Raw genomic sequence first — 18,535 nt, forward strand, 5'->3', positions numbered from 1 at the left:
CTGCCTCTTCGCAAGTTCGTGAGCAAACATCAAGATCGTAACAAAAGAGGTTAAAACAGACACCAACCTACGTGCTCGTCAAAGGTAAAACGAGCGATGAACCTACTCCTCGTCAATCATCATCAACTCCCCTCCTCCTCCTCCCTTCCCAATCTCACCTCCACTCCCTCCCTCTCCCAGCCCCAGCACCATCCCAACCTCCTCCTCCTCATCCGTCTCGTACTCCGACGAGTCTGTCTCCGAATCCGAAGCGTCGTCCTCGAGGGAGAGTCCAGCGGAGAGCTTGAACATCGACTTCTTGCAGTTTCGAGCACCACTGTCGGACGAGAAGCAGATGGCGGTCAGCTTGAGCGAGAAACAAGGAAAGAGAAGAAGGGAGATGGGAGCTCACCACTTGCACTCTTGCTCGTAGTTCTCGATAACGACTCCTTCATCGGCGACGATGGCGACGGAAGCGGCTCCTTTCTTCTTGGGAGTTTTGGAGGCTCCGTCGCGAAGTTGCCCTGGAGGTCGAGTCTGTGGGGTGGTCGTCGAGAAAGCGAAGAGGACATACTTCAGTAAGGTGAGGGGATCGGGTCGAGGGAAGAAAGAGAAAGAGGAACTGACCTGAACTTCGTCCTCCGACAACTCCTCGTCGTCGATTCCTCCATGGTAAGCGAAGCATAGCTCCTCTCCCTTCTTAATGAGTCGTCGAGAGAAGAAAGCGAGGAAGGGTTTCTCGGGGTCGTAGTCGTTGTAGAAGACGGGCTCGAGTCGAAGCTGGAAGGCGAAGGGAGAGATCAGTCAGGATGAGACGAGACGTGAAGAAGGGCAGGGAAGACTCACGTTGGGATTACAAGAGTGATTGAAGTACCGAGTGAACTGCAAGGAGAAGAGAAGAACTGATCAGTCATGCTTCGAAATAGAGGAAAGGGGAGAGAGAAGGACGCACGTTCTGAAGGAGGAGAAGGGAGAAACGAGGCAAGAGCGGGAGTCAGCTTGTAGAAGCGAAAGGCGGACGAAAGAAACCCACTCACCCCAGCATGGAAAGCATCGACTGGAGAGACGAATCAAACGAGGACGGATCGGTCAGTGTCTCCTCTTGAGCGTTGCAGTCGCGTCGAGAAGTACTCACCCGTCCACTTCGCACCCAAATCGTCGTCTTCCTCCTCCTCAACCACAACCTTCTTCTTCTTCCTTCCCTTCTTCTCCTTCTTGTCCTTCTTCGGTTGGAACTCCTCGGCCATGGCTTTCGTCTGCGAGAAGTCTGGACACGAAAACGACAACGAATAAAGAGATCAGCAGTCGAAAGAGGGTAGAGTCGACGGGAACGAGAGATGTCGAACGAACCAAGATCGAAGAGATACGTCCTTCCGACCTTGTCGTAGAAGATCCCTCGAGCGTCGGTTTCGACTGAACTGATGAGTTCCTGTGGGAAAGGAAAGGAAAGCGAAGGAAGGAGGTCAGCGTCGAAGGCGATGAGACGAGCAAGGGGAGAGGAGAGGACGTACTCCAGCGTAGATGGCGAGGAATCGATCGGCAGGGATGACTTCGTTCGCTCGGACACCTGAAGAGAAGATTAATTTGAGTAAGGGTCAGCGGAGGGTTCTCGAAGTGAAGAGAGAGGATAACGAAAACGAGAAGGAAAACGAAACGCACCCCATCCCTTCTCGAGGGTCTTGAAGATCTCCACGTCGAAGGTTCGTCCTCGTTGAGCGACCTGCACTTAGAGAAAAAGAGAAGGGCGCGTCAGTGAACCATTCGCGCTCCCAAAGCGAAGCGAAGAGAGAGAGAAATAGAAAGAGAGAAACGACGCGCCAACTCACCCGGTTCATACACTCCTCATCACACTCGCAATCCTCACAGCATTCCACAATAGCCGTATTGATATGCCTCAACCTCCCCGTCTCATCGTAAGCGAACCCAACCCTCTCGTCCGGGTTCAACGACTTCTGCTTCAACGCGCACTGACACGTCGTGCTCCTCGGATCGCAGAGTCCAACGCATCCGCATCCGACGCCTCGTTTGGGTCGAGGGACGTTCTTGCCGTAGACATAGCGGTTGACGTAGCCGAATTCGAACTTGGGACAGGGTTCGAGGTGGGGGCTGGGAGGGGAGAAGAAGGAAGAACGAGAGGGAGAGAGAAGACAGTCAGCTTCGAGTCGAATCGTACGAGAGGGGAAGCGAAACGAGCAGTAGAATTAAACGATGAACTCACTCAATCTCATTAGAAACCTTGATAGGAGGAGGGGCCACCAATTCCGTCTCCGCCGACGCCTCGAGAATCATTGCCTCGAAGATCTCTTTCGTGTTCTTCGGACTCGAGAGGTACACCCACCTCGGCTGTCGATTCATGAGTTCCGCGACGGCTGCGGGGATGGGTTCCGCTGGCAAGTCGGGGAGGGATCCGTCGAGGTCGAGAGGGAGAGATTGGAAGGTCGTTCTGAGATCCGGAGGAGCTTCTTCTTCTCGACCCATTTCCTCCAGGTCGATGGAATCCAGAGCCTGGAGGTAGAGATCTCCATCGTCGTCGTCGTCGTCGTCGTCTTCTTCCTCGTGCTCGTGCTCATCCTTCCTGGAGTCCGCTTTGAGCGAGACAGCATCGTCTGTTTCGACCTCGTCGACCTCTTCCACCTCCTCGGCTTCACGGAGAAGTGCAAGCAGTTCTGGAGCATCCGAGTTGTCTGAAGCCGCGGCTGGGGAAGGAGGTGCGATTCCGTTGAGGAGGTCGTCGATGTTGAAGTCGTCCTCCTCTGACGCGTCGTCGTCTTCTTCATCTGGATGAACGGAAGGATTCGAGGGACCTGACTGAGCGGGAGAGGGTGATGGGATGGAAAGAGCTTGAGGCGGAGGTGAAGGTGGAGCTGGAGAGGCTGATTTGTGAGGAGGAGCGGGAGGAGCGTCGACTTGGGGAGGAGGAGGTGAGGAATCCGACGAGGAGGAGGATCGTTGGGCGGCGAGAAGTTCCGTCTTCCTGGCAGTAGTAAGACCTTGGGCACCGTTGCTGGGTCGTTTTCGAGCCTTCTGAGTTTGAGTAGGAGGAGCTGTCGAGAAACGAAGGAAGGAGTCAGTCGATTGAGAAAGGAGGAGAGGACAGGAGAGGGAGAGCTCACGACTTGGTTCCGACGGTTCTGAATCCGACGAGTCGGGAGACGGAGACTTGACCTTAGCAGGCGACGAGACGATGAGAGTAGCTTCCATAGCATCCGATTCTGTAAAGGCAGAATTTTGGAGATGAGTGAGAGCTCGAAAAGAGAAGAGAGGACGGAATTGAACTCACCCTTCGCCCAAGGTCTGGATTTGGACTCCTCTGTCGTCGATGTCGATGCTTCGGGCTGTGGAAGGTCGAGGTGTTGAGAGGAAGATCGTGACCTCTGCTTCGAAGGAGACCATTCGAAGACCTGGACGGGCGATCCTTCGGCTCTGGCTGAGTTGGTTGAAGCCTCGGGAGCGGGAGAGAGAGACGCGACGACTTGAGCTGCGACGACCGGAGAAGGCTCCTTCGACTTCGACGGGGATCTCGACTGTAAAAAGAAAGAAAACGACGGTCAGATATCGATTTGGGTGCGAAGAAAGACAAGTTAGCCCACCTTCTCCTTCTTCACGACCTCCAAAGCTGGCTCCGACGGATCTCGAGTTGTTGTTGTCGGCGTTCGTCTGGTAGAGCGAAAGGGTAAAGCGGTATCAGTATATGCGTAGAACTACATTCGAGGTGAACGGAATCTCACCTTGATCCAGGAGAAGCAGGAACGAAGACCTCTCTCCTTCAAAAAGGCAAAAAGGAAGACGCGTCGAATCAGCAGCGAAACTCGACGAAACGAACCAAACGAAGAAGCCAACTCACTGCTTCCCTTGGGCTACGAGCGAAAGGAGCTTGGGAGCGGCCACGGTGTTGGACGGTCCAGCTTCTGGCGGAGAGTTCGAGGGTCCAGCGGGAAGAGGTGAAGCTCGAAGAGAGGACGGCGGAGAGCAGGGACGAACGACGGGTGCACCTGAAGGAGCAGATGGAGGAGCTGTTCGAGTACGGGGAGTAGCGTGTCAGTTCGATGGAACGGGGAGGAGGAGCCGACTGAGAACTGACCTTCCTGCCGACTCGAAGGAGAGACGATCCTCGACGGGGAAGCCACGACCTCGGGTCCATTCGATCCATCGACGTCCATTGGAGACTTGCTCCTAACTGGTTCTGGAGCTCCATCTATGGGCTTGGAAGCTACTGGTGGACTGGATCCAGCAGGAGGAGAAGGATCTGATTGAAAGGACAAGAGAGGTCGAGTCAGCGTTCGAAGCGAAGAGAGACGAAACCTGAGCTTACCTTTTGTGACAGCAGCACTTCCTCCCTCCTTCTTCGTCGGCGAATCCGAAGGTCCATCCTCACCAACATTTATGGGCGACGAAGATCCAGTGAGGTCTAGAGGCGGCGAAGCAGCTCCTTTGCTCGGTGCGAGGGAGGAGGAGGAGGAGGAGGACGGAGGAGCTGAAGGACGGACGGAAAGAAGGTCAGCGTCGTCGATCTAACCGTTTAGAAGAGTAAGTAAGCTCACGTTGCTGATGCGAAGGTGTGGGCAGGTTCTTGACCGAGACCGGAGGAGAAGACAGCAGAGAGATCGGAGACTCGACGCGTTGTCTCGAAGGACCTGCCGTCGCGTTGGGCGGAGAAGCAGCGAGAGAGATGGGTTTGGAAGGAGTAGCTGCGAGGAGGAGCGAGTTAACGAACGAGCTTGAGAAACATGAAAGGGTGGGAAGAAGAAAGGACGAACGTTTCGAGACGAGAGTCGGATCCGAGCTTGTCGGTGCGAGAGGTTGAGCTGGAAGCGGCGAGACCTGTTTCGAAGGCGATCTGTGAGGAAGTTTTTGCGTCGGGAGTTCTTTCTTGGGACCTGAAGATCGAAGAGAAGTCAGTTCGGAAGGGTGCATGCGTGGAAAGAAGGGTAGGGGAAGAACAGACTCACTCGAGGTTAACGGTTGACGAACTCCACCCAGAATTGGAGCAGGAGCAGGAGCAGGAGCAGGAGCAGCGACCTTAGTCTTCTTGACTGGAGGTTGGTCGTCGTCCGAGTCGCTCAGCTGGAAGAAGTGATGAGGGTTGATGAGCTTCTTGAGTTCTCGCTCGAGGGAGAAAGAACGAGCTCACCTCAATGACCTCGACGTCCTTGGGCACGACAGCCTTGACCGACCTCGCTTTGGCCATCTGATGTCGGTGTCGAGGCGCAGAGTCTTCATCTGACGAGGTTGGTGGACGTCTACGAGGACCGGTACCTAAAAAGCCAAAGAGAGAAAATGAAAGAGTCAGAGGAGTCCTCGATTGCTCGACTGGAGAACGAGCTCACCAGAAACACCTCTTCGAGCTGGAGGTTCCTCCCTCTTCCTCTTATCGCCTCCTGCTCCATTCCAGAACATCCCTGCTCCACCAGCTTCTGAGCTCATTCCACTTCCCGGCGGCTTGATACCACTCGCTTGAGGGTGAACCTGAGCAGCGGGAATGGGACGTTTCTGGGTGCTCGAGACGAGTTTGGGCTCTTCGTCGTCGTCGTCGTCGTCTTCCGAGAGGAGAGAGATGGTGACCTTCTCCTGAGGCTGGCTAGGACGACGTGGAGGAGGAGCCTTCTTCTGGACAAAAGTCGGCTGGTTGTCGTCCGAGTCCGAGTCTGAGATCTCGATGGGTGCGTTCTGTTTTGGAGGAGGGACGAAGGAAGGATTGGGTCGATGAAGTGTGGGTTTGGAAGAGGAGGCGACCGCGTTGATTGGTTGTTGAGTACGATGTTGAGTGCTGGAGGTGGTGGTTTGAGATGGACGAGAGGAGGAGGAAGCGATGGGAGGACGCTGAGAGGAGAGACGGTGAGGAGGAGGGGATGAGGACGAGGAAGACAGACGAGGTCGAGCTGAAGATGAGGGGAAGAAGCATGGTCCAGTCAGCCACTATATATATGTGAGCTCTGAACGATCGCCCAGGAGAGGGGTGGAGAGGAAGACTTGTAGAACGCAAAGGGAGATTCAAGAAGGAGTCGACGAGCTCAAAATGAGCTCAACTCCTCCGTCCCTCCCTGCTTCCCTGCTCCTCCACCCCGGAGATCCTACAGAAACTAGGACTCGGACTCACCGTTACTGGCCCGTCTCTCTTCGTCCCTATATCCACCTCCTATCGAAGCTCTTGGGTTGCTGGAGGACTGAGCGGTCGAGGAAGGGATCGGACGTGAGCTCGACGAAGGAGGTGAGCTTCCGTTCAAAGCACGCTTCGACCCGTCTCCAGCAGGTTTCTTTGGGGAGTTGCTTCCGGAGGAGAACATCCTGAGAGCGATATAGAAGAACCCAGTCGCTGGAAGATGAGCGATAAGTTGTCGAGGGGGTCGTGTTGAGGGTAGGTGAACGTGTGAAGGGAAGGAGGAGGTTGAGCTCGCGACCTCTCCTTCCTCCTCTGTTCCTCCTTCTTTGCTCTCACCCTTCACGACCGTTTTCCACCTTTTTCAACTCTCTCTCTCGACTATGAATTCCTCGGACCCTCCGCCTTCTCCAACTCGACTCCCGTACGACATCCTCTCCCTCATCGTCCAAGAAACCATCCACGACGCACCTTCCCTGTCCGCGTGGTGTCTCGTCTCCTTCGCTATGCTCGAGCTCGCAGCTCCTCTGCTCTACGAGAAGATCGAGCTCAAGAAGGAGAAGGACTATATAGATCTCTTCAGTGATCCTGTGAGTCCAGATCTATATATCTCGCTCTCTCGGCGAGCAAGGAGATGGGCGGGTTGGAATCGATCCGCGAAGCTCACGCTCTCTCCTTCCTCCCTTCTGTTTCCAGGCCATCGTCTACCCTAATACCGCCTTGAACCGACTCCTCTCCCTCTCTCAGCAACTCCATCACCTCGTCGTCTCCTCTCCTCCCTCCATCCCTCCCCCGGGTGCCATTCGCCCTCACTCCCGCTTCAACCAAAACAAGCCCAACCCATCTCCTCTTGGGACCCTCGAAATCATCGTCAGCAAAGCTATAGCTCCCAATTATCCTTTCAAACCCCAAGATATAGTCCCTCAGGAACAACTGGCAAATTTCTTAACGAGTTTGTCGCCGGAGAAGGTCATTTTGAGGATGGAATGCTCGAGTTTGAGTTCATCGTCGGCGACGCATGGCCATGCGTTTGCTGGAAAGAGGAGCAGCGTGAGAGTGGATGTTGCGTTGGCGCCGGTGGTGGGGAGGTGGCGATCGTTGAAGGAATTGGAGGTGATGGGGTTGGTGCTAACGGGGAAGGAGTTGTTGTTTGTTGTGAGTTTCGCGGTTGCGTCGCGTTTCTTTTTCCTCTCCTTCTCCCTCGTCGCTCAACTCACCTCTCCTCTTTTCTTCCCACTCTTCTCCAAAGATAACTCTCCTCCAAGTCCGACCCATCGACCCCCGTCGGCATCAATCCTACTCCCTCACTCTCAAGTTCAACCATCCTCTTCCTCCTCCCTCCTCCCCTCTCTGGATCGCCGAAACCCTTCGATCCCGGTTCGAGAACGACCTAGGCGAGACGTCAGGACTTAAATCCGTCGAGGGGATTCGCTTGTTCTTTCGTGCGGAGGAAGAGGAAACGGGGAAGAGAGTGTCGAGTCAGGTGGTTCAGGAAGCGTTGGAGAAGATCAAGGACGCGACGAGGGAGGACGAGGGAGGAGGGCATAAGGTTGGAATTTGGCTGTATTGGAAGGGAAAGGGAGGGAGGGAGGTGAGGTGTAGGGCTGAGGAGTATGGAGGTGCTGGGAGTGAGTGAGAGAGGACGCGTCGAGGAGGAGATTAGATGAGGTTCGTCTATCATCCTGCTCTCTTTCTTCAGTCTTCAGAAAGTCGAGCTGATACGTACCTTCATCTTCTCGAAGCAGAACTTCCCTGCTCGCCTAGATCCCTTCAATCTCTAGATGTGTCTTTCAGCGGATCAGGCCGACAGGCGAGCTTTTCCCTTCTTGATTCGCCGTCCTCTTCTCTCCTCCCCTTCAACCCTCACAGTCGAATGCATCCCATCTTTTCTCGCTTCGGACGACAACGCTCAGAGTGAGTGTCTTCTCGCCTGGACCTTCTTTTCGAACAAGCGAGGGCCTCTCTTGCAAAGCTGACCTTCACTTTCTTTGCCTTCTCCGATTCGATCAAGCTCAACCTCCTCCCTTCCTTCTCCAAACATGTCCCCCTCCTCGACTCCCTCTCCTTCCTTCCTCGAGAAGGATCCCGTGCCCACCCCCGTTTTCCCATCCTCGAAGGAACCTCTCCTTCCATCGTCGACTCCCTCCCAGAGGAAACGCTCATCTGCAAGCATGATCACCCTCCCTCGCCTCCTCGCCCTCTCCTCCCTCGCTCTCTTCCTCCTTTTCTCCCACCTCCCTTCTTTCTCCTCCGAACCAACCCTCTCCCTCGCTGGAATTCAAGGAGGACCAGGCTGCGTCCAACCTCCCAAGACTCCGATCAAGAAGAGCGAGGAGGGAAGGAGCGAGGTGTTCTTCACGGAGGAGTTCAAAGCGAAGCAGCTCGAGAGGTTCTTGGGTGCGATTAGGTTGCCTACGGAGACTGTGAGTGCTGAAATGGCTTCTGGTATAAGTCGGAAAAGTTGCTGACCTTGAGAACTTGCTTCGTCTGTACAGTTCGACGATATGCGAAACGCTCCCGTCGACGGAGAAGACTTCGATGAGCGATGGACCCCGTTCATCGCCTGGCATGAGTACCTTGTTGAGCAGTTCCCTTTGGTGTGAGTGTCAAGACTACAAGCTCTCTACCTCTATTCGCAGAAGACTGACCCGGTCCCACTTCGGTCGGACAGTCATGAGAAGATGAAACTCGAGAAGCCTGTGAGCCGTCTCGTCTTGTCTCTTCGAACGACGACGTGAACGAGCTGATCTTCTCCTTTCCTTCGCTCAGAACCGCTTCGGGCTCGTCTTCACTCTCGATGGAACGACTCCTGATCTCAAGCCTCTCGTGCTAAGTAAGTTCGCCTCATTCTGCGCCTCTTCTCGCACGCGTCGTTCGTTCGATGAGCTGATCAACTTCCCTCTCTACCTTCAGCTGGCCAGTACGTATCCTCTTCCCTTCCTACACTTACCCTTGCCTTTTCTGACCCCGTTCCTTTCCTTCGCCTTCGACCTGCAGCCAAGACGTCGTTCCAGCTCGAACCTCCCTCGACCGTTGGACCTACCCTCCCTTCGACGGGACCTACGACGGAGAAATTGCCTGGGGACGTGGTTCGGTCGACTGCAAGAACTCAGTCATAGCTATCCTCTCGGGAATGGAGCATCTGCTCGCTAGTAACTGGAAGAGCAAGAGGACCATCAGTGAGTTCTTCCCTTTCCTTGTCTTCGTCGCGTCGAGAACGACGAGCTCGAAAGCTTATCCTCCTCTTGTTCCCTTCGCAGTCTTCGCCTTCGGATTCGACGAGGAGATCGGAGGACCTCAGGGTGCCGCTTCTATCGCTCCTCTGCTCGTTGAGCGGTACGGCAAGCATGGGATCGCGCTCTTGATCGACGAGGGAGGAAACGCCGTTTCGCAGGAGTACGGGAAGACTTTCGTCCTTCCTGGTATCGGAGAGAAGGGAGGAGTTTCTCCTACCATTTCGGTCGAGACCGCTGGCGGACACTCGTACGTTTCATCTGTCAAACGTTCTCTCTGACTCGACCTCGAGCTGATTCGACTCTCGTCTTTCGTTTTTGCTTTTGTTCTACTCAGCTCCACCCCTACTCCCTTCACGTCAATCGGTATCCTCGCCAGAATTGTCGGGCACATAGAGTTCGTTCTCGCCTTTCCGTCGCGTCTCTTTACCGTCCCGAAACTGACGCGTCGTCTTCTCTTCGTCTTCCAGGGACGCCAACCTCTTCCCTCCCACCCTCTCCCCCTCTTCGCCCATCTTCGGATACCTCCAGTGTGTAGCCGAGCACGGGAAATCCTCCCTCGTCCCCGAGTGGATCTCGAACGGGCTCAAGGGGAAGCTCACTCAAAAGAGCTTGGATTCGCTCGCAGCTTCTTACGCTGCTGCGTCGGGACGGTTCGTCGGGGAGTTCTTGGTTAGGACGAGCAAGGCTGTTACGCTCTTCTCTGGTGGACATAAGGTGGTGAGTTCATAGCCGAGAGGGCGACGAGATCGAAGGGCGAAGGAGGGAGGGAGAGGAGAGGACGCTGACTCTGTTCTTTTCTCCTCGACAGAACGCTCTTCCCGAGTCGGCTCTCGCTACTTTCAACAGTCGGATCGATTGTGAGTAAGCGTCTGTTTCGATGTCTCCTTCCATCGCTGACCCTGTTTTTCGTCAATTCCCTCAGTCTCGCAAACGCGTCCGTCCTCCTTTCTTCCCCTCTTTTTCTCCCCTCTTTCCCTTCTGATCTTTCTGCCTCTCTCTCTTCCTCTCTCACAGCCGAATCCGTTCTCTCAATCTACACCGCTCCCATCCTCCCCTACGCCGCCAAGTTCAACCTCACCCTCATCGCTCACAACGCGTCGGTCCTCTACACTCCCGAGGGAGTGTCGGCCGGTACCATCAAGGTCTCAACTTCTGGGAACTCGCTTCCGTTGGAGGTCGCTCCTCAAACTCCGTTCGGGCAAGGGAAAGCTTGGGAGGTGTTCGGATGGGCTGCTCGACGAGCGTTTGCGAGTGGAGAAGGGGAGGAGATGGTGCTCGCTCCTTCGGCCATGACTGGTGAGTATTTCGACTTGCAGTCTTGATGTGATGATGATCTGACACCCTCTTCGTTTTTTTTTTCTTATTGACTCATCAGGAAACACGTGAGTTCTCGGAGTGCGAGGAGAAGTACGACGGCGACGATGCGCTACCCACACTGACGCTGCTTTTCCGTTTTCCTTTCGAAGCGATACCGCTCACTACGTACGTATTTCCAAGTTATCTTCTTTCGTCCCTTCACGACCTTCGAGTCGAAGATGCGCCGCAGGACTGACGCTTCTTCCCTCCCTTGCTTTTCTGCCTCTCCTGTCCAGTGGGACCTGTACGTCTTTTCCCTTCGTCTCCCTCTCTTCCCTTTCTCTCACTGACCCTCGTTTTTCACCCTGCCATCTCTCAGCTCCCGCTCGATCTACCGATTCGCTCCCAAACGAAGTGGGACGTTCGCCAACACCCACACCGTTCGTCCCCTCTTCCCGCCTTTTTCCCGCTCCTATATCCCCCTTCTCCCTTCCGTCAACTGACCAGGTTTCTTCCTTCCCATTTCGCAGGTCGACGAATGGCTCAAGTTCGACACTCACATTGAGGGAATCGTTTTCTTCCATGGTTCGTCGCGTCGTTGTTTTTCCCCTCCCTTCCGCTCCTCGCTTTCAAAGTCGATTAGAACTGACTTGCTTTCTGGCCGATCTTTCGCTTAAAGAGTTGATGCTTCTCTTCAGTGAGATTGAGGGGAACGAGGGCTTCTAGATACGAAGAGAAGAGAGAGCAAACGGGGTAGATTTTTGACTATATGCGCGCTTTGCTCGTCCTCTTTTCATCGGCTTTGACTCTTGAAGAAAACCATCAGGAGATCATCGATTCCCGTTGTACTGCTATTGAACGGCCTGACAGATGTGAGGGTAGCACTATATAGAGAGAGTGGTGAACGAAAGCCGATCGCTTGAAGGCCGCCCTGGAAAAGACCAAAACGAGCGGGGGCGAAGGAGGGGACCGACGGGTTGTCTTACAACCCGCCTCGCGCGTCGTCTCCTCCCATCACCATCGCTACAACACCCTCGAACCAACAGCACCACCTCTAACCGGTGTAAAAGAGGTCGAGGAACACGCTGGTGAAGTCGGAATAACAAAATTCGAACCACAGCGACCGTGAGAGTCCAAAGCGACGACTCCTTCCCCGTTCCCTCCCCTCCCTCCTTCAATCCAAACGCTCCCCCGACCTCCCAGATCGACGACGCGGCAGCAAAAAGGAAACGTTAGCCCGACGGGGGGGTCGAACCCCCAACCTTCAGATAGACTTGTGAGTGTCTAGGAAGAACCCTGACCTCGGTGAAGAGGAGAGGGAAGGACCTGGCTAGGATCAAGATTCGAGACCATAGATCAAGAGTCAAGATAGGGACAGTAAGAGTCTGACGCTCTACCGATTGAGCTAGCCGGGCATTGGATGACGGCTGGCCGGACCTGGAGACTATGTTTGAAGGAAGGGAAGGGGGGGGAGGGGAGGGAGGAGAGGAGAGGGGGAGGAGGGGGGATTGGGTCGAGTTGGAGTTGCGGAGGAGAGGGATGGGAGTTGATTGTTGAAGTGATGAGATGAGAGTAATGATGAGGTGGCAGTGGTGATTCTGACGGTGGTGGCGTTGATGTTGATGTTGTGGGAGAGGAAGGAGGGAGGGAATGAGGTTGAACTCGCTCGTGCCAACGGACGACCTCTCTCCTCTCCTCTCCCGATTCGACGCTCCACTGACCTCCTCTTCAATTCAAGTCCGAATCCATCCTAAAGTCGATATTCAGGAAGAGACGAGAGAGGACTAGGTAGGCGTGGTGGTTTGAGATGTTTGAGAGGTCGAGGATGGATGGAAAGACGGGAAGAAGGGAGGGAGAGTGTGAGGAGGAGAGATGAAGAGGGAGGGTGGCGATGGAGTGAGCATGGAATGAGCGAAAAGATCTGGGTAAAGGAGGAAGAAGAGGAGTATAAACCAGCTTCTGATCTCGTAGAACCCTCGAGGAGAAGGAGTCTCGTGGAGGAAGAAGGGAAGAGAGGGTGGGACGAACGAACGAACGATGAAGCTGACCTCTCTCGCTCTTCCCCGTCTCGTTCAAAAGCCATCCTATAGACGATGAGAGCGCAGATCTGATTTCCTCGGACGGTATGAGTCCATTCAAGGGGATAGGATGGAAATGGGGATGCTGGGGGGGAAAGATCGGTGAAAGGACCGGTGATGGAGTTGGAAGCGAAGGAGGAGGAGTTTGAGCTTCGAGCTCTCGACCCTCCCCTTTCTTTGCTGCGACTTTGTTTCCTGAGACTAATAAAATCCTCCAGACAGCAGGCATCTAAGTCTCTTGGAGTTCGCTCGGAAGTGACAGAGGAAACGACAAGGATTGGCCGCCGACGCCCTCTTCGATTCTCGAACAAAACGCGTCCCTATAGTTCGACTGGGAGTGAGAACGTCGAGGTAAGTTCCCTTTCACTCACAGCTGAGGATATCTCTCTTACTTCTGTTTGCCAATGAACCAGGATGGTTCGGAAAGGGAGGAGACGTTGGTGGTGGCATGAGACGCGTTCCCAGTGTTCCTGCTCTTGTTTTTGTTGATTGCTTTTCCCTCTGCGCAGTCAAAGAGCATGAACATGGTAACGAATATAGGGGTACGAAGAAATGTAGAAACCTAGAGCCTACTTCCTACTAAACAATGGGAGTGAAACAAGGGAGGAAGCCGAAGAGAGGGAGGGGAGAGCGATGAGCTGCCTTTGCCCCTGTTCTCTTGTTCGACAGTGATGAGTCACTTATAGGTTAAGTGGGCACGTAGAACTATAGGGCTATTTAGAATCACGAGGGACTGGAACGGAGGAGTTGAAGGACTCGGCCAAAGAGCTCGGGGTCGAACGCGTCGAGCCCATCTCTCGAAACGAAAACCAAGTACCGACAGTCTGGAGTCATTTTTTTTTTCTCGTCCTCGCCCTCTCGTTGCTTCCCTTCTTCACTAAACGTCGTCTCACATCGCTTCCACTAGAGAGAACTTCGAAACGTCGAGGTCTCCTGCCTTCGTTTTCGACGCTCAGCATCAATCGTCCTCTTCTCTCGCTCCTCTCCCCTTCTTCTCCCTCTCTCTATTCTCTTGTCTCGTCTCAAGACATGAAAATCTTCATCCATCTCAACCGAACCCCCCTCCAAACTGAACCTAACTCAAAAGACCCTGTCGCTTCAAGTCCTCTACCCAAAGCACAAACGACCAAAACGCGTCAGTTCCCACTTCTCCCTCTCTCTCCCTCCCACTCCCTCCTCCCCCCCAAGACAAAAAAGGAAACGAGACCACGCACCATAAGTCCTCTTATCATAAACGTTCCCCTCCGAGTCCTCAATCTCCTCCATCGTCTCGGTCGAGCGCGCGTCCTGCTTCGAGTCTTGTTTCAGGCGCTCGGCGACTGGGTGGAACGAACGAGGGTGAGAACGAGGTTAGGGAGTGAACGAGAAGGACAAGAAGGAGGGGAGAGGGAGGGGGAGGAAGGGAAGGGCGGGAAGGAAGGAGAGCAGGAAAGAAGAGGACTCACGAGCCAGAGCGTCCTCGATCTTGGTGATCTCGTGGAAGTGCTTGGTGTTGGGTAGACCGAGAGCTTTCATTCCGAAGGCATGACGAGATTCCTGTGAGCGGAAAGGAGGGGAAAGAGAGTAAGCTCGATCAACAAAAAAGTCGAAGAACGAGACGCGTCGTCTCTTGTTCGTTCTTTCCCTCCTCGAACGAGCCCAAACCGAAAGAAAAAAGAGACGAGCACTCACCTGGAAATGCCTCTCAAAGTTCTTCCTCCCCATGTAAGCGAAATCCGAACAGATCTCACACTTGTACTCCACCCCAAGACCGTGCAGCTTGTACAGCCAGAACGGGATCGGTTTCCCATCCCACCCCATCGGCAACTTCAACGGGTTGTACAGCTTCTCCTCATCGTCTTCCTCATTCTCTTCAGCCCCACCTTCCTCCACCGTCAAGGCCAGTTCGGGAGCCGGCTCCTCGAGCTCGAGCTCTCGTTCTCGTGCGGTGAGCGCGGAACGTCGTTCGACGTTGGCTCGGGTGTCGGAGAGGAGGGAGCGGAAGTTGGAGGATTGGCAGAGGGATTTGGTCAAGTAGGTGAGGAGGGCGGCGGGTTTGAGTTTGGAGTGACGGAGGGAGGAGAGGGAGAGGTTGGCGGGTGGGGTTGGGGAAGGTTCGGAGGAGGTTGAGGTGGAGGGAGCGGAAGAGGAGGAGGTGAGACGAGCGGTGGCTTTCTCGTGCTTCTTGGATTTGAGATGGGCGTCGTAGACGGTTTGTTTTGAGTAGAGTTTTTGGCCTGAGGGAACGATGCGAGAGACGAGGGAGGGAGGACGCGAAAGGTCAGCTCATCGTCCCTTCCCTCCTCGACCGAGCAACCGTCCCTCCCACCAGCTTTTCGACAGCAGCAGAGAAACAAGCCGACTCACAAGCAGGGCACCAAATCCCCTCTCCTTCCTTCTTCTCCCCATCCGCTCCTCCAGCCTCCTCCTTCTCCTCCTCCCACCCAGCCAACGTCCCAGCCGCCCAAGCTTCCTCGAACTCCTTCTCGGCCTGAACCTTGAGAGCGGTGATGTCCTTGAGAGGTTTCGTCCGCGAGAGGAAGGAGAGCAGGTAGGTGTGAAGGGATTGAATGTACCTGAAGCGATTAAAAACGAAGGCGACGTGAGCTCGAACGAAAGAAGGGAGGAAGGAGAGAGAGACAGAACGAACTCGAGGTAAGCTTGCGATCCCTTCTCCTTCTTGGCGACGTTGGCATCCGGGGTACCTTTTGAGAGGAGGTCGAGGAAGGCGAGGTAAGGGATTCTATAGAAGTGAAGAGGAGGCTTTCAAAAGTCAGCTTCGGCGGAGGAAGGAGGGCTGAAAGGAACGAAGGGAGAAACCAAACTGACCTCGAGACTCCCTTGATGTTGATGTACTGAGAGTGGTAGAGGTAAACATCCAGGAATCGACCGAGGGATTCCTCTCCTGAGAACAAGCTCGAGATGTCTACAGACGAGGAGAAAGGAGGAGAAAGGATGAGCTCGCACGAGAAGGAAAGGGAAGAGGCGAGGTGTCCAGAGACTCACGATCCACTGCAATCTCCTCCTCATCCCCTTGCTCGGGTCCTTCCACCAAAGTCCTAATCTCGGACTCTACAGCTCTCGAATCCACGTCTGGGTTTTTCCTGTGGAACTCCTTGATGCTGACGAGACGAGAGTAGAACTCCTCGAGGTCGTCGGCGGGAGGAGCAGGGGCGGAAAGAAGAGAGATCTCTTCGGCTCGAGCACTGGAGACGCGCAAGAAGAACAAGGATGGAGTCAGTACAAGTGTAGAGAAGACATAAACTTGAGCTCGAGATGTATGCGGTCGCGTGGAAGAAGGGATGGAAAGACAGGAAGGGAGGAAGGAAGGAGAAACGCTGAGCTTACCCTGTTGCGTCTGCGTACTGTTCCTTCAACGTCAGCTTCCTAGCTACGATCCTATCCAGGATATCCGAAGCTCGATGCTCCTTCTCAAGCTTGTGCTTGTGCTGCAGTGGGTATCGAAATGAAGGTCAGTCGGACGCGATGAAGGAGCAGAGGAAGGAAGGAGAGACTGACGTTCTCATCCGGCTGCAAGAAGATAGCAGCCAACGCCTGCTCGTAGAGATCAATCTCCTCGTGGGACTGTCGAGCGGACTCTATGATCGAGTTCATCCTGTAAATAAAGAAGGAGGAGGAGAAGGGCGGAAGGAGTTGGAGGGCGACTAGAGGAATGAAATCGACTCGAGCTCGCTCGTTTCGATTTGGCTTGTGGACGCAAACGTCCATCTCCTCCTTTTCTCCCTTTCTCTAGAACTTCAAAGCTCGCTCGACATGGTCAGCGTAGATCTCCTCGCTCCTTTAGGTCAGTCGAATCCGCTTCCGTATCTTCTCTTCGCGACGTGAGCTGACCTTGAATCCGTTCTTGCTCTCCCTTCAGCCTACGGTGAGCTGGCATCGATTCTCCTTCTCTTCCTGCTCGTTCCTGACCTTCCTTCAACTTTTTCGATTTCTAGTTGTCGTCCTGGTGACCGCGCTGGGTATCTTCTCAAGTGTCTACAGACGGAGAAAAGCTGGTGAGGCTCTGATCTCTCTCTCTTCAAGACCGAGCTCGTCACCTCCTTCTCCTTCTCCTTCTCACACCTCCTCCTCTCTCCCACCTTCCCAGCGGCTTCCATCGACCTCCCTTGGTTCCCGACCCACAACACCCGAGACGCCTACATCTCCCTCCTCCAACAATCCCCTCCTCCACCAGAATCCCTCCTGAAATCCTCCCTCCTCCTCCGAGCCATGGCCGACGTCCGACGGATCCTCAAACTCCGAGAGGACAAGACAGCCTTGACCAACTTGATCCAAAAAGGTTCCATAGGAGACGATTTGCTTGTAAAGTTTGCTAAAGCGGAGAAGGAGTTGGAAGCGGAGGTGTTGGATGTGGTGAACGAGGCGAACAGCTTCACGCCTGCTTGGGGACCAGGCATCTTCCAGACGGCTCAGGAGATGGTGATGGTCCAGGCGGATTCCAAGCATAGGGACGAGATTCCTAGGATCCATAAGCTGGAGGGTGAGTGGGCTTTTGCTGCTTCTTTTGAGTTGGAGCAGAAGAGGGGAGGAGAGAGAGATGGACGCAGAGAGGAAGGGAAGAAAGGAAACGCGAAGCTGACCTTTTCTCCTTCCTTCCCATCTTAAGCCCTTCGAGTCGAACAGTTCAAGCTCTTCAACAGCGACAAGAAGCTCCTCCCTCCTTCCACCTCGGCTTCGATATCGAGCCCCAACACTCCAGCCAAAGGATCTCCCAGCGCGACCGCTTCCCTCGTTCTCCCTTCCAACATCCCCGTCCCTTCGCCTTCGCCTTCGCCCTCGTCGAGACCTACCTCCCCGAATCGATCGTTGTCTCCTGGAGCTTCGGCGAAGGTTCGTTCGAGTACACTTTCATGCTTCCTTCGAGCGAGCGAAAGCTGACCTCGGTTTCGTTCTTGCAGTCGACACCGAAGAAGAAGGGGAAAAAGTAGCGAGTTCGAGACGAGATTCGAAGGAGGCGGACCGTCTTTGTTGATCAGGGAGGACGATGGACTTTGTTGTGCGATGCGGTAGTACTAGGATCTGATATTTTTCGAACTTCTACTCAGATCTTTGGTCGAAAGCGAAGCGAGAGAGTTCGAGGAGAGTCGGGGACGCGTCGTGATCTTGTTTTGTTTTGACTCCTCGTGCAACACCTTCTTTCGTGCCTCAGCTGCTGCTCCCCAAGCAGGCCCCTCAAGTCGTACGTAACTTTCTTCTCTCTTTCCCTCTTATACCTTCTTCCAAGGGAAAGCCCAAGCTCCCTCTCCCTTCGACTCAAGATTTCTTCGATTCCCAACCAAACTGACCTCGCTCTCTCTTCCTGGCCTTAGCTCTCGCTCCTTGATTATCTTTCCAACCCGACTGACTTCGGAACGAAGACCCCTCTCCTCAGGTTCAACGCGGTATAAAGTCCTTCGACTCCTCTTCCTTCTCTTCAACCACAACAACCGACAACCAACTCCCAGCCAACCAACTTCCAGCCCTTCCCACTTCCCCTTCACTTCCCCTCCTCCACCCTCCCTCCACCGTTCCCTCTCCCAATCCACACCCCTTCCACCAACAACAGCACCCTACAGCTCAACCGTGTTCACCATCAACAAAACCCTCCTCGTCCTCAGCATCGTCGCTCTCTCTTCCTCCCTCGTCAACGCCGCTCCCCTCCCCAACCCTCAAGCTGGCTCAGCCTACACTGGAATCGGAGGATCCGCTAATGGAGGGATCTCCAACTCTGGAAACGACAACAATAACTTCGGATACGGAGGAGGAGGGTTGAGCGGGTTGTTGGGCGGGGGAGGGGCGGGAGGAGGGTGAGTCGCGAGCGTCCTTGTGGGTCTTCTGTTGTTGAGCTGCTGGGAGAGAGTTCGGACGGG

The 18,535-nt window shown here is 54.5% G+C and overlaps 6 protein-coding genes across 6 annotated transcripts; 3 read left to right on the forward strand and 3 right to left on the reverse strand.

Annotated features, from left to right (window-relative positions):
* Positions 1-15: 15 nt before the first annotated feature.
* BDY24DRAFT_172562 (uncharacterized protein) lies at positions 16-1,264 on the reverse strand. Its single transcript, XM_076636268.1, has 7 exons — positions 1,115-1,264; positions 1,017-1,036; positions 932-934; positions 826-861; positions 607-759; positions 392-516; positions 16-316 (listed from the first exon to the last, which is right to left on the reverse strand). Exons 1-7 carry the CDS (start codon positions 1,224-1,226, stop codon positions 103-105), a joined length of 663 nt encoding a protein of 220 aa, XP_076493862.1. The 5' UTR covers positions 1,227-1,264; the 3' UTR covers positions 16-102.
* A 1-nt stretch (position 1,265) lies between these two features.
* On the reverse strand, positions 1,266-6,374 carry BDY24DRAFT_172561 (uncharacterized protein). The gene is made up of 17 exons (XM_076636267.1): positions 6,077-6,374; positions 5,307-5,858; positions 5,111-5,235; positions 4,929-5,043; positions 4,737-4,856; positions 4,521-4,667; positions 4,292-4,453; positions 4,061-4,225; positions 3,824-3,992; positions 3,708-3,743; positions 3,570-3,636; positions 3,260-3,503; positions 3,093-3,191; positions 2,198-3,023; positions 1,806-2,085; positions 1,639-1,699; positions 1,266-1,546 (listed from the first exon to the last, which is right to left on the reverse strand). The coding sequence occupies exons 1-17, from the start codon at positions 6,261-6,263 to the stop codon at positions 1,443-1,445; spliced, it is 3,459 nt and encodes a 1,152-aa protein (XP_076493863.1). The 5' UTR covers positions 6,264-6,374; the 3' UTR covers positions 1,266-1,442.
* A 1-nt stretch (position 6,375) lies between these two features.
* Positions 6,376-6,894, forward strand: BDY24DRAFT_172552 (uncharacterized protein). Its single transcript, XM_076636266.1, has one exon. The coding sequence runs from the start codon at positions 6,460-6,462 to the stop codon at positions 6,787-6,789; it is 330 nt and encodes a 109-aa protein (XP_076493864.1). The 5' UTR covers positions 6,376-6,459; the 3' UTR covers positions 6,790-6,894.
* Positions 6,895-7,869: 975 nt separating this feature from the next.
* BDY24DRAFT_172549 (M20 family metallopeptidase) lies at positions 7,870-11,384 on the forward strand. The gene is made up of 19 exons (XM_076636265.1): positions 7,870-7,990; positions 8,088-8,499; positions 8,572-8,675; positions 8,748-8,775; positions 8,846-8,909; positions 8,990-8,996; positions 9,074-9,255; positions 9,337-9,559; positions 9,647-9,706; positions 9,780-10,029; positions 10,121-10,169; positions 10,235-10,246; positions 10,327-10,608; positions 10,688-10,694; positions 10,779-10,794; positions 10,905-10,912; positions 10,988-11,048; positions 11,139-11,193; positions 11,288-11,384. The coding sequence occupies exons 1-19, from the start codon at positions 7,950-7,952 to the stop codon at positions 11,332-11,334; spliced, it is 1,908 nt and encodes a 635-aa protein (XP_076493865.1). The 5' UTR covers positions 7,870-7,949; the 3' UTR covers positions 11,335-11,384.
* Positions 11,385-13,501: 2,117 nt separating this feature from the next.
* Positions 13,502-16,378, reverse strand: PRP9 (SF3a splicing factor complex subunit PRP9). Its single transcript, XM_076637932.1, has 10 exons — positions 16,185-16,378; positions 16,014-16,114; positions 15,672-15,871; positions 15,495-15,591; positions 15,316-15,408; positions 15,033-15,241; positions 14,358-14,902; positions 14,132-14,222; positions 13,901-14,005; positions 13,502-13,793 (listed from the first exon to the last, which is right to left on the reverse strand). Exons 1-10 carry the CDS (start codon positions 16,278-16,280, stop codon positions 13,762-13,764), a joined length of 1,569 nt encoding a protein of 522 aa, XP_076493866.1. The 5' UTR covers positions 16,281-16,378; the 3' UTR covers positions 13,502-13,761.
* SEC66 (Sec63 complex subunit SEC66) lies at positions 16,379-17,748 on the forward strand. The gene is made up of 6 exons (XM_076641769.1): positions 16,379-16,470; positions 16,546-16,551; positions 16,622-16,681; positions 16,774-17,166; positions 17,293-17,516; positions 17,585-17,748. The coding sequence occupies exons 1-6, from the start codon at positions 16,440-16,442 to the stop codon at positions 17,612-17,614; spliced, it is 744 nt and encodes a 247-aa protein (XP_076493867.1). The 5' UTR covers positions 16,379-16,439; the 3' UTR covers positions 17,615-17,748.
* Positions 17,749-18,535: the final 787 nt, after the last annotated feature.

Source organism: Mrakia frigida (genome assembly GCF_051309035.1).
Source record: "Mrakia frigida strain ATCC 22029 unplaced genomic scaffold BDY24scaffold_31, whole genome shotgun sequence".
Lineage (NCBI taxonomy): Eukaryota > Fungi > Basidiomycota > Tremellomycetes > Cystofilobasidiales > Mrakiaceae > Mrakia > Mrakia frigida.

Excerpts from the sequence above, each read along its gene's own strand:
- SEC66 (XM_076641769.1), top strand. The coding sequence starts at position 16,440 with ATGGTCAGCGTAGATCTCCTCGCTCCTTTAG. Across the intron at positions 16,682-16,773 it reads CTACAGACGGAGAAAAGCTG|CGGCTTCCATCGACCTCCCT; the intron begins GTGAGGCTCTGA and ends CCACCTTCCCAG. Across the intron at positions 17,517-17,584 it reads CTCCTGGAGCTTCGGCGAAG|TCGACACCGAAGAAGAAGGG; the intron begins GTTCGTTCGAGT and ends TCGTTCTTGCAG.
- BDY24DRAFT_172549 (XM_076636265.1), top strand. The coding sequence starts at position 7,950 with ATGCATCCCATCTTTTCTCGCTTCGGACGACAACGCTCAGA. Across the intron at positions 8,500-8,571 it reads TTAGGTTGCCTACGGAGACT|TTCGACGATATGCGAAACGC; the intron begins GTGAGTGCTGAA and ends TCGTCTGTACAG. Across the intron at positions 8,776-8,845 it reads AGATGAAACTCGAGAAGCCT|AACCGCTTCGGGCTCGTCTT; the intron begins GTGAGCCGTCTC and ends TCCTTCGCTCAG.
- BDY24DRAFT_172561 (XM_076636267.1), bottom strand. The coding sequence starts at position 6,263 with ATGTTCTCCTCCGGAAGCAACTCCCCAAAGAAACCTGCTGGAGACGGG. Across the intron at positions 3,637-3,707 it reads CCTGCTTCTCCTGGATCAAG|ACGAACGCCGACAACAACAA; the intron begins GTGAGATTCCGT and ends TCGCTCTACCAG. Across the intron at positions 2,086-2,197 it reads AAGGTTTCTAATGAGATTGA|CCCCCACCTCGAACCCTGTC; the intron begins GTGAGTTCATCG and ends CTCCCCTCCCAG.
- BDY24DRAFT_172562 (XM_076636268.1), bottom strand. The coding sequence starts at position 1,226 with ATGGCCGAGGAGTTCCAACCGAAGAAGGACAAGAAGGAGAAGAAGGGA. Across the intron at positions 760-825 it reads ATCACTCTTGTAATCCCAAC|CTTCGACTCGAGCCCGTCTT; the intron begins GTGAGTCTTCCC and ends TTCGCCTTCCAG. Across the intron at positions 517-606 it reads TGTCGGAGGACGAAGTTCAG|ACTCGACCTCCAGGGCAACT; the intron begins GTCAGTTCCTCT and ends ACCACCCCACAG.
- BDY24DRAFT_172552 (XM_076636266.1), top strand. The coding sequence starts at position 6,460 with ATGAATTCCTCGGACCCTCCGCCTTCTCCAACTCGACTCCCGTACGAC.
- PRP9 (XM_076637932.1), bottom strand. The coding sequence starts at position 16,280 with ATGAACTCGATCATAGAGTCCGCTCGACAGTCCCACGAGGAGATTGAT. Across the intron at positions 15,592-15,671 it reads GGAGGAGATTGCAGTGGATC|ACATCTCGAGCTTGTTCTCA; the intron begins GTGAGTCTCTGG and ends CCTCGTCTGTAG. Across the intron at positions 14,903-15,032 it reads GGGGATTTGGTGCCCTGCTT|GCCAAAAACTCTACTCAAAA; the intron begins GTGAGTCGGCTT and ends TCGTTCCCTCAG.